Here is a 14,999-nt window from a genome sequence, read left to right on the forward strand (position 1 = left end):
TCTGTCCCACACAGAACCGGTGTTACACCATGGGCATGTATTTCACCATTTAGTGTTTCCACAGACTTGTTTAGTTACGAGTCTTGTGAGGTTAGGGTTTGTGGATTTATCAGACTGGGGAGGAAAGGCACCCCATGTGAAGCAACAGCGCCACCTGGAGTCACAAAATATACAGTGGTCACAGACGGGGAACATTATTTCGCACATCTTGTTTTAGAAGGTGAAAAAAAAAATAGTTTTTACATGGTATTTGCTTTGGTCGTGTACTAAAATATAATTAATCGAAAAAAATATGAATAGAATATATATTCTACAATTAACACCTAAATATGTGGTTTATTTTTATGTAGTGCAAGTTTTTTAAATGACTGTAGGACAAATTTCTAAAAAAGTTAATTCGTTATCCTACTTATTTTCAGTGTTTTTCTGTGTAATATCGGGTGCTTTTTTAAATTTAAATCAACAAATGCAATTTTGTCAATGTTTTTTATTATCATATTTTCTGAAATCTCCATCTTATGTCATCCTCCCAGAAAGCATGAAATGCAACATTTAGCTTTTTACAATTTTACTGGGGGAAAAAAAATAAATTATTTAGATATATATATATATATTATTTATTTATTCATTTTTTGATGGTAACATCCTCCCACACTGGCCCTCATTTATAAATGACAAAATACGGAAACATTGGTTTTTTTAACAACTCTTGGGGATGGGGTCGCCTACACTAAAAATAAATAGATGTGGCAATTTAAATCCAGACTATTTTACACTGCGAGATTAATCACCTTCTACTGTTCGTATGCTGAGATTGGCCAACATAATAAACAGTTTCATTAGTAACATTTGGAACTATTTTAGTTTTTTGCTAAAGAATGATCAGTATGTTTGTGCTACCTACACAATTTGCTCTACAGGCAAGTGAAATGAAAATGTTACAGCTTACCATATAGATAGGGTTAATTATAAAAAGGGTCGGTTCTAACAGGAATTAAACTTTAGTTTTTCCACAGATAGATTATTTAACTAATAAATATATTTCTTTGTGTTTTGAAAACTAGTTTTAAAGAAATTAGAAGCTTTTATATTCAGTGACTTTTTGGGGTTAAAAAAGCAAATGGAAAAAATAGTTGTCTGTAATTTTATAGATTATTTCTGAAAGTGTGTTTATTCTTTCAGGCTAAATGGAAACTTGTGGCTAAATGGCACGTCCTTGAACTCCATTGGAAAAGTGGGACGAGTTACCTCTGTAACGGTGTCTCCGGTTGTAGAAAACAAGGTTGCACTGCAGTATGGTGGCATTGCCCAGAGATGGACCTTAACAATCAGCCCACGTAAGGACTAAAGGGCTGAAGTGTGTTTTATCAGCTAATTGCACCCTGTAAGAACCATTCCTATCTCACCCTAAGGTACGAAGGTGATCAAAATCACAGGCAGACACAAACCCTTAGAGCATCCAACAAATGCAACAAAGGTATTGTTGACATGCATTAAAGTTTATTTTTGTTCAAAGATGAATGGCTATGTAAAGATTTTACACACTGCTTCCATTGCTACATAGTTTGATGACCTGTTTGTACTCCAGGGCTTTCTGGAGTTGCTTGATCCCACTGAGGTGTTTGCGTGTGAACGTGGTGCAATGTTCCTCCACCAGGATGAGAACTTCTTCCTAGCTGTTGGTATGACAAACTTTTCACCCACAGTTTGAGTATTTCCTTTTAATAAGATATAGGAATAAGAGATATAGGAATTTTTTCAAGGCACTTCCAGTATACAATATTCCATGCTCTGTGAACTTGATGAGGTTTTTTTTTTTAAGATCCAAGTATGTCTTGTTTTTATCCAAAACTAAAACCCAAAGATGGAGATGCTGCATTTTAATCCATCCATTATGTTTTTAAAACGATGAGTCACAGTACTTCCCATGAGCTTTTTATTCAGGTTTGCTGAGGGAAAAACTGTTTATAATTAATCTGATGTTTCTGCCTGCCTGAGCAGTGGAATGAAAGTTCTTCTCTCCTCTGAGGTCATACATTGCGTTTCCCCATCAAACTGGAGTCCAGGAGTCCCTCCATGTTACTGGTGTCCTGGTTGGTGAACGATCCAGAAAATGTCTATGCTCACATGGTGACCCTTTACCACATTGAAATGGGATCCTACAGCTCTTTCGCAGAGGACACCACCACCCTGGACCACTACCGCTTCACTGCCTTGGACCCATGCAGCCGCTACATGGTCTGTGTGGAAATTGCAAACACTCACTCCTTCACATGTCTCTCTACTATTTCAGGTATGAACATGAAGACCTTAATGTGTGGTTAAAATTGCATGGTGATGGTATCTGGCACAGTTCAAATTCTGCTTACCAATGATTTAAACAGTTTTTAGAAAGATAAATAAATTAAAGGATTTTAGTTTCTTTCCTTAAATTTTACCCCACTAGAGCCAGATATTCCAAAGCATTTTGAAGTGACGTCATGGAACAGCAGCAGCATATCCTTGGCATGGGACTGCCCAGAAAACCTGAAGTACTCCCTCTTCCTCCTTACGATCTTCTACCTTAATGGTACAGACCATATCACAGAGGAGGCAGAGCTGTGGCTGGCCGATGACAGCTTTACATTCACCATGTCTGACCTGCCACCCTGTGTCAGGCTCAGGTTTGGCCTGCAGACGGTTTGCCAGTCAGGGTTGGAGTCCCGCTACAGCAGAATGGCTTTGCATAAAGGAAACTCTGGTAGGTTCTGCAGATTGTTGCTCTAGTTTGGCCGGTCTGATCTTGCCTCACTTTAAAATAGGGTTTTTGATGTATGTTATTGCTTCTTGGTGATTTCTGCTCTTTGACAGATACTAGTAATGTTTTGACAGTTCACCTTTAAGAAAATCTAGTTCTTTTTATTTCAGAAAGGTTCAAAGTGACCAAACTCATGTTCATAGTCTCCACAAAGATGTTCTTAACCAAATTTGGAGTCCTAACATGAGACCCACTTGTCATTCATTTATCTTTTTTTATGAAATGGAGCTAAAAAAAATCAAACCATAAGGATTTTGTCGCTTGTTGGTTAGTATTTCAATGATGACAATGCATTTAACTGGTCTTGCCAGCATATTTACCTCAGTTAAAATCTCTCCTGTTCTCTTTACTCACATGAACTCTATTTTAATTTGTGTAATTAATTAATAACATTGCTCTCATTTTGTTTTTATGGACTTTAACTCTTGGAAAGCAACACTAGTCAAAAATGTTGACGGAAAAACAAGAAATTCAGATGACTGCTTTGAACCAGTTTGAATACACCACAAGGCTGGTGTAGTAAGCCGCTTCTGTTTATTGCTCTTTGTCAAACCTGTCAGTTTAGATGAATGGCCATATCTTGATAGGTTTGTTGAGCCATGTCCATCTTCAGGTGATGGTTTGAACTGTGCTTTATGAAATGTTTCGAATACCTGAGATATTGTTTTATCAGTCAACACTAAATTGACAGTGAACAAAAATATAAACCCAACACTTTAGTTGTTCCCATTTTTCACGAGCTGAATCCAAAGCTCGAAGACTTTTTCTTTTTACACAAAATGCCTATTTCTCTCAAATATTGTTTACAAATCTGTCTAAATATATTAGTGAGCGCATCTCCTTTTCCGAGATGATCCATCCACCTCACAGGTGTGGCATATCAAGATGCTGAGTAGACAGCATGATTATTGCACAGGTTTGCCTTAGGCTGGCCGCAATAAAATGCCACTCTAAAATGTGTGGTTTTATCACACAGCAAAATCCCAGAGATGTCGCAAGTTCTGTGGGAGCATGCAATTGGCATTCTGACTGCAGGAATGTCCACTAGAGCTGTTGCTTAGGTTCATTTATCTACCATAAGTCGTTTCAGAGAATTTGGCAGTACATCCAACCAGCCTCACAACCGCCGACCACGTGTAAGCACACCAGCCCAGGAGCTCCACATCCAGCCTCTTCAATGCCAAGATCGTCTGACAGCAGCCACCTGGACAGCTGCTGCAGCATTACCAAAGATTTCCACACAAACTGTCAAAAATCATCTCGGGGAAGGTCATCTGCATGCTCGTCATCCTCCTCAAGTTCTCGACCTGACTGCAGTTTGTCGTCGTAACTGACTTCAGTGAGCAAATGCTCGCATTCAATAGTGTCTGGCACTTTGGAGAGGGGTTCTGTTCATGGATGAATCCAGGTTTTCACTGTACAGAGCAGATGGCAGACAGCGCGTATGGTGCCATGTGGGTAACGGTTTGCTGTTGTCAATGTTGTGGCCCATGGTGGCGGTGTGGTTATGGAATGGGCAGGCGTATGTTATAAGGACAATGAACACAAGTGCATTTTGATCGCATTTTGAATGCACAGAAATACTGTGATGAGATCCTAAGGCCAATTCATCCAAGACAACCACCTCATGTTGGCAGCATGATGATGCACAGCCTCACGTTGCAGGGACCTGGACAGAATTCTTGGAAGCTGAAAACATCCCAGTTTTTGGATGGCTGGCCGTTGTGCATATTTGGGATGCTCCAGGTCGCCAGCGTGTTCCACATCCTGCCAATATCCTGCAATTTTGCACAGTCGTTGAAGAAGAGAGGACCAACATTCCACAGTCAACAACCTGATCAACTCTATGCGGAGGTCTGGTGCGCTGCCTGAGGCAAATGGTGGTCAACAACATTTGTGAACAACATTTGAGAGAAAATAGGCTTTTTGTTTTCGTAGAAAACATCTTAGATCTTCGGGTTCAGCTGGGGTTCAACATTTATATTTTTGTTCAGTATATATCAGTTAAACATAAGGGGGATAGACATAGATCATCAGTAATTGTTTCCTATAAGGATAGATGAGTGCAAAAGCCTAAATTTTGTCTGCATGCATGCATACATACAGTACACACACACACACAGATCTACCACCAAGCTCTTGCCTTCTAGGGAAGTTTTTCATTAAAAAAAAAACTGCATGTTAAAAGTTCTGCATAAGTGATCTGCTTCGGATGTCAGCAAATCTAATGTGTGTCTTCTTGCCAGACTTCTCCAACATTTACTTGTTGCGTCAGACTTCGTTTGGGCCCAACAATTACACACTGAACTGGGAGGTAAAGAACACCTCATCCATATCTGTGTTTAGAGTTTACCATGAGGGGGCGCTGCATGGCACCACACTCCTGACCACACACACTGTGGCAGGTCTGCTGCCATGCCAAAAGTACCAAGCCAAGGTGGCGGCAGTGTGTGGTGACAATGTGCTCATGAGTGCCAGGACAGTCACAGCTCAAACAGGTAATTTAGACCTGAACATCCAACATTCAGTAGTGTTCGTACCCTCTGAATACAGGTAGTGCTACTAACTTTTAGATTTTACTCATTTCCACTAGTGTTAAATGGTAAATTATTTGTGTATTTAGGAACTCGTGGTGTGTCTGAGCTCAGGTACCGTTCCAGTGATTCCACGGCTCTGTGGACACCCAGCCTCACTCATCAGCAAGTTGTGGCCTACATGTACGAGCTCTCCCTGGGGAACGGCTCCATCATTGAGAGCAGCAGTGTGTCCAACACTGAGCTGCCGCTTCCAAGTTTGGAGGTGGGAAAATCCTACGTCCTGGACGTGTGGGAGGAGTGTGACAGCCTGTGGGGGTCTGAACCGTCTCATTTGAATTTTGAAGGAGCTAATTCAACTTTCAAGATTGATGTGCGGGCCATTCAATCTCCTCAGAGCGAAGGTCAGTCTGGGGTGCGATGAACCCTGCCAAGGCTCTTTGTTAAAAAAAAAAATGGCTAACCTCACTTCTACATTGGGGGCTCTGCAGGGCTGCAGGTTGATTTCGACAACATTGGTCTCAGAATGGTTGTGCCCTGGTCTCTGCCAGATGATCTACAGGATGACTTGTCAGGATCTACAGACAAACTGGATCAGATTTTTAAAGCTAAGGTGAGACAAATTCATATGTAGAAAGAATATATTTTGTCTTAAATATTTTTGCAATTTAGTTAAACTTGCCATTATGCTGTTTAGAGGAAGCCTTGCATAAGAGATTTACATGTTTTACTGTCATTAGACCATATGTCACTTCACAAAATCAAACTTTAAAGAGTTTTCTTTGGATTTTATTCGATAAAACAACACAGAATGGCACGCTATTATGAAATGGAAATAAAATGTTTTTAAATCTTTCTTTTACAAATTAAATCTGAAAAGTGTGCCATCCATCTGTATTCAACTCAACTGACTACAGTGTCTGTAACTAAAGTCCAGTGCAATAAACTGTCTTAAGAGGTCACTTAATCAGTTAAGAGTTCCTCTGTGTGTTATTTAAACTTGTGGCAAATCCAGCTGTTCATGAAGGCCTCAGAGGTTTGTCAGAGAACATTAGTGACAGCAGCCAAAAGCGCCATGTCAAGTCTGGGGGAGCTGCAGAGATCCACAGCTCAGGTGGGAGAATCTTTCATTGGGACAACTGACCTTCATGCACGGCACAAATCTGGTTAGAATGGAAGAATGGCAACAACAAAGCCCCAATCCATGCAGAGGACGCAGCAAATGTGCGAAAGACGGTTCTCTGGTCAGATGAGAATTAAAATTGGATTTTTTTTTTTTTACTTAATTTTAAGGAGCTATACGTGGCATCAGTCTTGGCACACTTTTCAGATTTCTATCTGTAAAAATCTTTGAAAACACAATTTTCCTTTATAATAATGCACTACTTTGTTATGGTCTGTTACATAAAATGACAATCAAATACTTAGAAGTTTGTGGTTGTAATAGAGAGAGAGATTCAAAGGCTATGAATACTCTTGCAAGGAAGTCTGTGTTTTATATATATCCTCTTCAGTTATATTTGTATAAAACTGCAATTAACTTAGTGAAATGGTTATGCTCTAATTGAAAGCTTTTCCTGTGTATGTGTCCTTCAGCTGGAGGAACTGTTAAAGGGCTTTGATCAGCCGGTCCGCATTGAGCTGGATGGTTTGGTACCCGCAGATGAACCAGGAAGGACAGTTGTTGTGTTTAAGTCCTTTGATGCCTCCAACCCCCAGGAAAACATCCCCTTACCAGTTGATGATCAGCTCAGTTACATTAGCTCTCTTAATAGGTCTGAGATCAGTGTTAAGAATGGGGTCATTTACTGGGACGGTAAGTGATGTCAAACAGCTTGCGTTCGTCTATGCATAAGTAATTCTGAGTCATACTATTTTTGGTGCTTTCTTTATAATTTTTAGGTCCAAACTTGTGTGCTTTTAAGCAAGCTTTCTGTCCCCGTAAGTCTTTGTGCATCAACACTCTGGGCTCATACTTATGCGTTTGCCAGGACGGTTACTATGATGTCAGCTCTTTCATAGATATGCCTGCAGCTTCACATCCAGTATGCAAAGGTACAAAGCAGCACTCCTAATATTTTTCTTAAAAGCACCTTAAAAGCACGAAGCACCTTTAGACATTACGAGAGCTCCTAAAGTGAACAAATGTTAAAAGTAGTGAGGAGGACTTTTAGTGAGCCTAAGAGTGTCTTCAGTGGGGAAGATGGTGGAAAGACAAAAAGAAAAGATATTCTCCGAACAGTGAATTAATAAAACACTACCAGCTCGACCGTGCAGGGATCCATCTCCTTAATAGTTGAGTAAATGAGCACATAAACTTCTAAAACAATCATCCAATTATTAATATAGACAAAAAATTAACATTATCATCCCCCTAGGGCAAAATAAAATGGTTTCAGCAACAGGACACATTAAAGGTGCACCTCTAGCACAGTAATATTAGGAAGGATAAATAAAAAAATAAAAACAATAATAAATAACCACGAATAAAGTAAAGAAGTGCACAAAGTTATTTATATATATATATATATATATATATATATATATCATTTTATCAAATTAATCCTCATTATACAAGAAGTCAATCACAGTAAAATGCTGAATTTTAATATTAACATGAAATTAATTAATATGAAATGGATGCAGTATGAAAACGACCAGCATGGTGAGTAAACATAATGATAAGCAAATTAAAATACTGACAAGCTTGTAATTCAGCTACATTCAAACATGTTGATGTGACAATTTTATTTTGCTAAGTTTTATCATCATGATTTATACATTTCTAAATCCAGTCTAAATTCTATCATCGGTTAATTTCTCCCCAGAGATTACTAGGAGTGTATTTGTTTTTTTGCAACAATCAATAACCGCTCTTAGAAGACAGCATCACACCTAGCAACGGGTCAACCACACCTCCTCACTAAGATAGGAATTTCTGTTGTCTCCTTGCTTAGTCGCTCTCAGCAGCGAACTGGTCACTTTTAAGCTAGAAGTCCTAGCCAGGAATTTTTAGGCCAAGTCAGGAGCTCTCTAAGAAAACTGAGAATCTTTGTGAATGCGGGCCTAGATTATTTTAATGTTTTGACACATAAAACTCTAAAATATTGAGGGCGTACCTTCTTTTCTTAGACTAAATGTGCAAACGTAAGCAAACAAACCACAAACCAAGGTGTGAACTTGAATCATCCTTCACCTTTATCGGATTTTAACTTGTTTGCTGATGTTTTAGAATATTCCAGCACTAAACGATCTGAGAACGATCTGAGGCATCTGTGCTGCACACACGTTACATTTAAACTGGGATCCTACCTCGGCACATGTGCAGATTATGATGCTCCACAGAGACGGCTTTATTCCAGCTTTAATTGGAGTAACATGCTCTGCTGTGCTCGACATTCCATGCAGAACAGGATCTGTTCTGTGTCAATGTACTGTACATAGTCCACTGTTGAAAACATTAGCCTGTACAGTTTAGAGGTTTTATCAACTGGGATTCTAAATTATGCTGCATTAACATCATGGCTCAAGGCAGTTTACTTGGGCACAGCAAGCCAATACTACTACTACTACAAAGTCATAACAATGTGGATGTTGTTAAACCCTGCTCCAAAATTAAATGATGCCTGCAAAAGTACCGCAGTAAACATTGCATGTCTTGATTTAACAGATAAAGGACTCTTCAGCCAATGTCTGGATGATGTGATGAGGGGTGGAATAGCAAAGGCCTACTTGACTTCTCTTTTCGGGGGAAAGGTTGAGGTGAAACTGAACGATGGCCAGTGCCCTGTAAAGGAGACGGATGTTTTGTACTACTTCCACACCTCACGAAACCCTCCAGAGTGTGGAATAGAGAAAAAGGTAAAGGATAGCTGCAGAGTAAAAAACTAAAACAGATGTGCTTTACATTTAAGTCCCAGGTACACTATTACATTCCAAAAGAAGAAAATCCTTATTAAGGCAAACGATTTTCCCAAAACAAGAATGCTGCTTGCAGGAGTATTATTTTTTTTTCCAGCTCGTTAATACTTAAAATTATTTGTCCTCAGGAACAGGCCAAGAAAGTGACATTGGATAAGGATGGATGGATGTTGAGATTTTATTATACCTTCTTGTTACGAGTGTTCCCCTTTACTGCCTTGTTGTCACCCTTAATTCAAACAAATTCAAACATTTTATCATCAGGTAAAGATGATCTGAGGAAATTGAAAAAGCATATTCAAAAGATTTGTGTATTTATCGAAAAAAGGCATCCATACCATCCCCATCCTGTGTGAAGTAATTGCCCTTAATCCTGAGTCATCAATTAACTTTGATTAACCACATTTCTTTTTTTTGCATTGTACAGTCAGGCTTGATTTCTGTCAGACCTAGAAACAACTTAAACAAGATGACATGCAGTGCTTTAAAATATATTGCAAAGCAATATATCCTTTCCAGATCTAAAGAAACTTATTAGCAGCCAGTTACAAAGTCATTTCTAAGGTTTTGGGACCAAGAGCCATTATCCACAAATTGTGAAAATATGGAATTGTGGTGAACTTTTTTAGGAGGGGTTAGCCTATCAAAATGACTCCAATGGTCATTAGCAACTCATCCAGGAGGTGCTAAAAGAACCTAGAACAACATCTAAACCACTGCAGGCCTCACTTGTCTTAGGTCAGAGTTCATGATTCGACAATAAGAAAAAGACTTGTGGTATCTATTTGAAAGCTCACCCTTGCTAAAAAAATAAAATAAAATTATGATCCCTACGACCTTTTGGGAAAATATTTTGCGGACTGATGAGACAAAAGTTGGAACGTTTTGGATGGTGTGTTTGTGTGCATTGTATCTTGGATAAAACCAGTATTTCAGAAGAAAAATTACACTAGCAGTCAAACATGGTGGTGGTAGTGTGATGTTTGGGGCTGCTTTGCTGTGTCAGGTACAAAAGGAGATATTTCACGATACTTTACAGTTCATTGTTTCTCATGACATTTTTGTTGATTATTAATGGAGATGCAAAGAATGGACACTGCATGTGTTATCAAATTGAATACACCAGAATTGTACATTGATGGAAAGTTTGTACAATAAAGCAGCAAATGTTTTTTTTTTTTTTGGTATATTGCAAATAAGTGTGTGTGTGTCTCTCTTCCAGGTGAACAAAACCCACATCGTGCTCCAAAATTCTCTAAGCATCAGTCTGACTAGAAAGCACACCATCAGCCGGCAGGATCTCAAGGTGGTCTGGAAGTGCATCTACCCAAGATATTATGTCCGAAACACTCAAGTTGTTACTGATATGGAATGGTGAGGCACATGTTCTAGTGTTTCCATCCTTTTTTAAATCAAGTTACTGGAACTGGAAATCTTGTTTGAATGTGCTGGGTTTTTTTTAGGCTGTCCTCACTTTCCTTTGTGGAGTTTAACTCATCAGTACAGCTGGGGCTGACCATGTACTTGTTTAAGGACGAGTCTTATGCCCATGCTTACACGGATGCAGTCGAGCTGCAATATGAGGACACGTTATTCTTCCAGGTGGCCCTGCTGGACAACCGTTCTTTTGCCTCCAATGTGCTGCTGCAGGTGGAGTCCTGCTGGGCTACCGAGAGCGCCGACCCACAGGATGCGGTCCAGGCTGTTTTGCTTAAAGAAGGGTACTTTTTTGGATATTCTCACCCGTGTGCCATGAAGCTTTGCATGGTTAAACAGATCACCATGTTCAGTGCCCTTCAGATGTATTTATAACCCTTATAGCGTATGAACTTTTTAAGTTTTTTTTTCAAGTGACGCAAAAATTTCAATACAAAGTAGTGCTTATTTATGAAATAAAAGGAAAAGGAAATGTTTTTTTCAAAATTAAAAGTGTGGGATGCATTTACATTCAGTCCTCTCTGAGTCAATACTTAGTAGAACCACCTTTAGCTGCCACTACAACTGCAGGTCTATGGCTCGTGGAGACCTGGTGGGCCACTGGATGCAGGTCGATACTGGGACATGGAGATATTTTTGTGAAAAAAAAAAAAGTGTAGTGTTGGTCTGCTCTGACCACAAAGCTTCTGTAGCATGTTTACTCTGACCCCTTGATGGCTTAAAGCAAACTTGAGCTCTTAAGGCTTTCTTCTTGCCATTCTTGGCTGTCTCTTTGATTAATGTTCTCCTTGTCCACACTGTCACCCCAGGTGGAAAGCATTGTCTTGAAGGTTAGCAGGTGCTCTTTAGATCTTAAAATGGATTAAGCAATGCTCTGTGAGACATTCAAAGCTTTGGATAATGTTGTATAAGCTGTACCTACTTTAAATTTCTCAACAACTCTCTCCCTGCCCTGCCTGCTGTTTCCCTTGGTCTGCATCATGCTTGTTGATTGTCACGTTTATCTAATGTTCTGGAACAAGCCTTTGAGTCCTTCACAGAACAGCTGGATTTACAGTGGAGTTGCATTATATACAGGTGGTCCAATTGGCTGCACTGCAGTTTATTTAGGGTTATCAGACTGAAGGGGGGTGATTACTAAAATGTCACACTTTTTTTGTATAAATCATGTCATCAGCCTTCACTTCAGTTATATGCTACTTAACATCACATGAATGATGATAAAATGCAACAAAATATTTTGAAATTTGTGTTTGCAATGTAAAAAAGTTCAGTTGGTATAAAGTCTGTTCAACTGTTTTCTTCAGCTGTCCCACTGACAACACATTCCGGTGGCTCTCTGTTAATGGCCTGGCACAGAGAAGCAGATTTTCCATCCAGATGTTCCAGATGCCCAAAGGCCTACCACTGTACTTCCACTGCCTGACCAACATATGTGGACAAAAAGAAAACTGCACAAAGGTAAAACCATGCAGCTAATCTTGGTTCACCAGACAATGGCTTCAAATCCGAGCATAAATTTTAGACCCGGTTGTTATAATCCTCATTCTCCTTATGATTTTCCCTGGTACTACATGAACTCTAGGGTGCTTCAAAATCCATTTTAATTCGTCTACGTCCTGGATTTTGTTTACACTTGTTAACACCTTGGGTAGTGATCGGACTCATGCAAATATCTGATATCACCAGGTGTAAACAATAGGACCACAATTAAATGCACCAGGCCAGTTAAAGTTGTGGGTAAAAGTCGAACAGCCTCAGCAATGGAATAAATATAATATAGACCACATTTAAAACCATCTAATTTATCTAAATTATTTTAATTTATTTGATTTAAAACAGAAAAGCAACAAAAAGTATTTTTACAGCTGCTAAAAACACAACATTATTATATATAGACTATTATTATATAACAAATATACATTATTAGTTACGTTATTGATTTATTATTTTGATGCTTTTGACTTTCTTAGATGTAGGAGCTCCGATCTGGGAATTTTGACACACTAGAGTAGAGCACATTCTGGCTGCAGGTTGGAAAACCAGTGGCTGCTTGTCTACAGTGACATGCTAACTATTAGCAGTATTCTGTTCACTCAGTGCATTTAAAGGGTAAACTGAAAGGCCCACAAATGGAGGATGAACAGTTCTGTGCCCCACTGGTTTAAAAATATGCAACCCATCAGAACTTCAAATAATATTTTTTCCTGTATTTTTTCCTGCAATTCGGACCCGGTACCAAGACACAGCTGATATTAATTAGCTTGTTTAGTTTCCAAGGCCAGACAGTGCTCCTTTGTTGTGACTGGACATGTAACCAATGCAGCCAAACTGTCTTTCTTGTAACTATGAAAAAAGTGAAACACTGACTGCTCACAGCAGTGGGTAGGGCGGGGTCAGCGTTGCATTACTCTATGATGTAGAAAGCTCGGGTCAAAGCAGCACATTCTTTGAGCATCAAGAAAAGGATTTCAAACCATAGGACCAGTATAAAGGAGCATTTCAGCAGCTTTAAAACCGCAATTCTTTCAAGTCTTACTGTAGCTTCATACAGGTGACTGAGCTATAGCTATATGCAAACCACAACTTCCTGCGTATTTATTCAAAGCAAATGTTTTAGTATCTGATCTTTAGGATATTAAAACTGATGTCTTTTGAGAACATCCATATCAAAATCAAACATGTTTTCATTTTAGATGGTTTTAAAATCCATTTCTGAAGATATTATTGTTATGCTGTGTAACAGACTGGTCATTATCTCTAACTTCTTATGAGTCTTCAGAGAACCTGAGGATTTTTTATTTCTGTGAAATGGCACTAATGATGATAAAGATACAAACTTTCATTTTATTTTGTGCCATTGATTATTTTAATGCAGAACTGCGCCAGCCAGCAGCGTCCCAAAAGGTCAGCGGGCCAGACAAACAGACAGGAGAAACAAGCTGCCATTGTGTCTGCTGGGCCACTGACTATCAACATGAGGGTGAAGTCGATCCATCCATCTAATTGTGAGTTTATCAGTACAGACTCAATTGGTTCAGATTAATCAAACAGCCGCAAGAGCACCTGTTGAAACAGCAATGTTTTTTTTGTTTTTGTTATTTGTTGGTGGTTGTTTGTATTAAAATGAACACATTTTAATTATAAAGTCATATAATGTCCCTAATTATTTCTACAAACATCCTGGCATGTGTTTTGGGTAAGATGACTTGTTTCTATCTCTTTCAGGGGCAGAACACATTAGCATGGTCGTCATCATTGCTGCATTTATAAGCTTTTTAGGAATCTGTGTGCTCTCACTGAGTGCAATCAAAGCAGTCATGGTGTACTATGAGAAGCTACGGCTGCAATAAACAGTTTGAAGCCACATCAGAGTGTCTTTTGTGTTGTGACCATGGAAACTGCTTAACCAGGGATCAAAACGAATAACTAAACATTGTTATTATCAAAATGCTGTTAGAGGGGGACTCTAAAGGAGAAGGTGAACAAGAACACGCTGCCTGAGAACGAGGAGACTGGTGGTCTACTGAAAGAAGAAATGGTTTATAAAAAATACCTAATTTAGATTGATGCAGTCTACCCAGATGCCCTAGTGTTTTCCATGCTGGTGACTTTAAGGTCATTTATTTTGCATGTGCTTATCAGACTGATCACTCAAGAAAAAAATCTCAAGGGTTCACAAAGTGGACGAAAGTGTAAAACTTCATAAAATTCCTAAGAATGGCGATCAAATCAGGTTACAATAGGTCTTAAGAAAAACTGTGTGCCAAGCAAAATGTCAATGCATATATAAATAAGAAGGAATATGTAAGATGGTTTTAAAATTGTCTGCTAATTTCTGTTCAGTGGCCTTTACTCTAATGGTCCTTAGTAAAATCCTGTAAAGCTGACTGGCTTCAGAATTCAAATGTTACTAGTCTAGGTATGTGTAATTTATTCTCCACATAAAACAAGCTGTTCTATGAAGGCCTTTGAGGTTTGTTACCAAACATTAGTGAAGAAACGGCATCATTGAGACCAAGGAACACAGCAGACACTTCAGGGATGAGGTTGTGGAGGAGTTTAAAGCAGGTTCGGTTAGAAACCGACAGCCTGGGTGAGGAAAGCATAAATCATGGAATCCACCAAAAGGCCCATGCTATGGGGGAGCTGCAGAGATTCAATGCAGGGAACATTTCCTTTTATTTGCAATAAACGTTTTTAAAAACCAAGAATTTTAATTCACAATTGTCGATTAATTTGCGTCGGTCTGTCAAATAAAAGACTGAAATTTGTGGTTGTGATGTCCTTAAAAATGTTAAGACAAAAAG

At 39.0% G+C, this 14,999-nt stretch overlaps 1 protein-coding gene across 2 annotated transcripts in view; it reads left to right on the top strand.

Annotated features, from left to right (window-relative positions):
• The window catches only part of krr1 (KRR1 small subunit processome component homolog), a 29,825-nt gene that overhangs the window by 806 nt on the left and 14,020 nt on the right, over positions 1–14,999 (top strand). The window contains exons 4-18 of one of the 2 annotated variants that reach the window (XM_047389619.1): positions 1,183–1,337; positions 1,413–1,477; positions 1,589–1,682; positions 2,030–2,293; positions 2,447–2,740; positions 5,044–5,295; positions 5,421–5,735; positions 5,823–5,944; positions 6,928–7,147; positions 7,234–7,386; positions 9,002–9,192; positions 10,475–10,626; positions 10,716–10,973; positions 11,997–12,150; positions 13,568–13,697. In XM_047389619.1, the coding sequence (XP_047245575.1) occupies positions 1,183–1,337; positions 1,413–1,477; positions 1,589–1,682; positions 2,030–2,293; positions 2,447–2,740; positions 5,044–5,295; positions 5,421–5,735; positions 5,823–5,944; positions 6,928–7,147; positions 7,234–7,386; positions 9,002–9,192; positions 10,475–10,626; positions 10,716–10,973; positions 11,997–12,150; positions 13,568–13,697 (2,819 nt within the window). The remainder of the gene's footprint in view (positions 1–1,182; positions 1,338–1,412; positions 1,478–1,588; positions 1,683–2,029; positions 2,294–2,446; positions 2,741–5,043; positions 5,296–5,420; positions 5,736–5,822; positions 5,945–6,927; positions 7,148–7,233; positions 7,387–9,001; positions 9,193–10,474; positions 10,627–10,715; positions 10,974–11,996; positions 12,151–13,567; positions 13,698–14,999) is intronic. The other variant, XM_047389620.1, reaches the window with a different exon arrangement.

This window comes from Girardinichthys multiradiatus, chromosome 17, assembly GCF_021462225.1.
Source record: "Girardinichthys multiradiatus isolate DD_20200921_A chromosome 17, DD_fGirMul_XY1, whole genome shotgun sequence".
NCBI lineage: Eukaryota > Metazoa > Chordata > Actinopteri > Cyprinodontiformes > Goodeidae > Girardinichthys > Girardinichthys multiradiatus.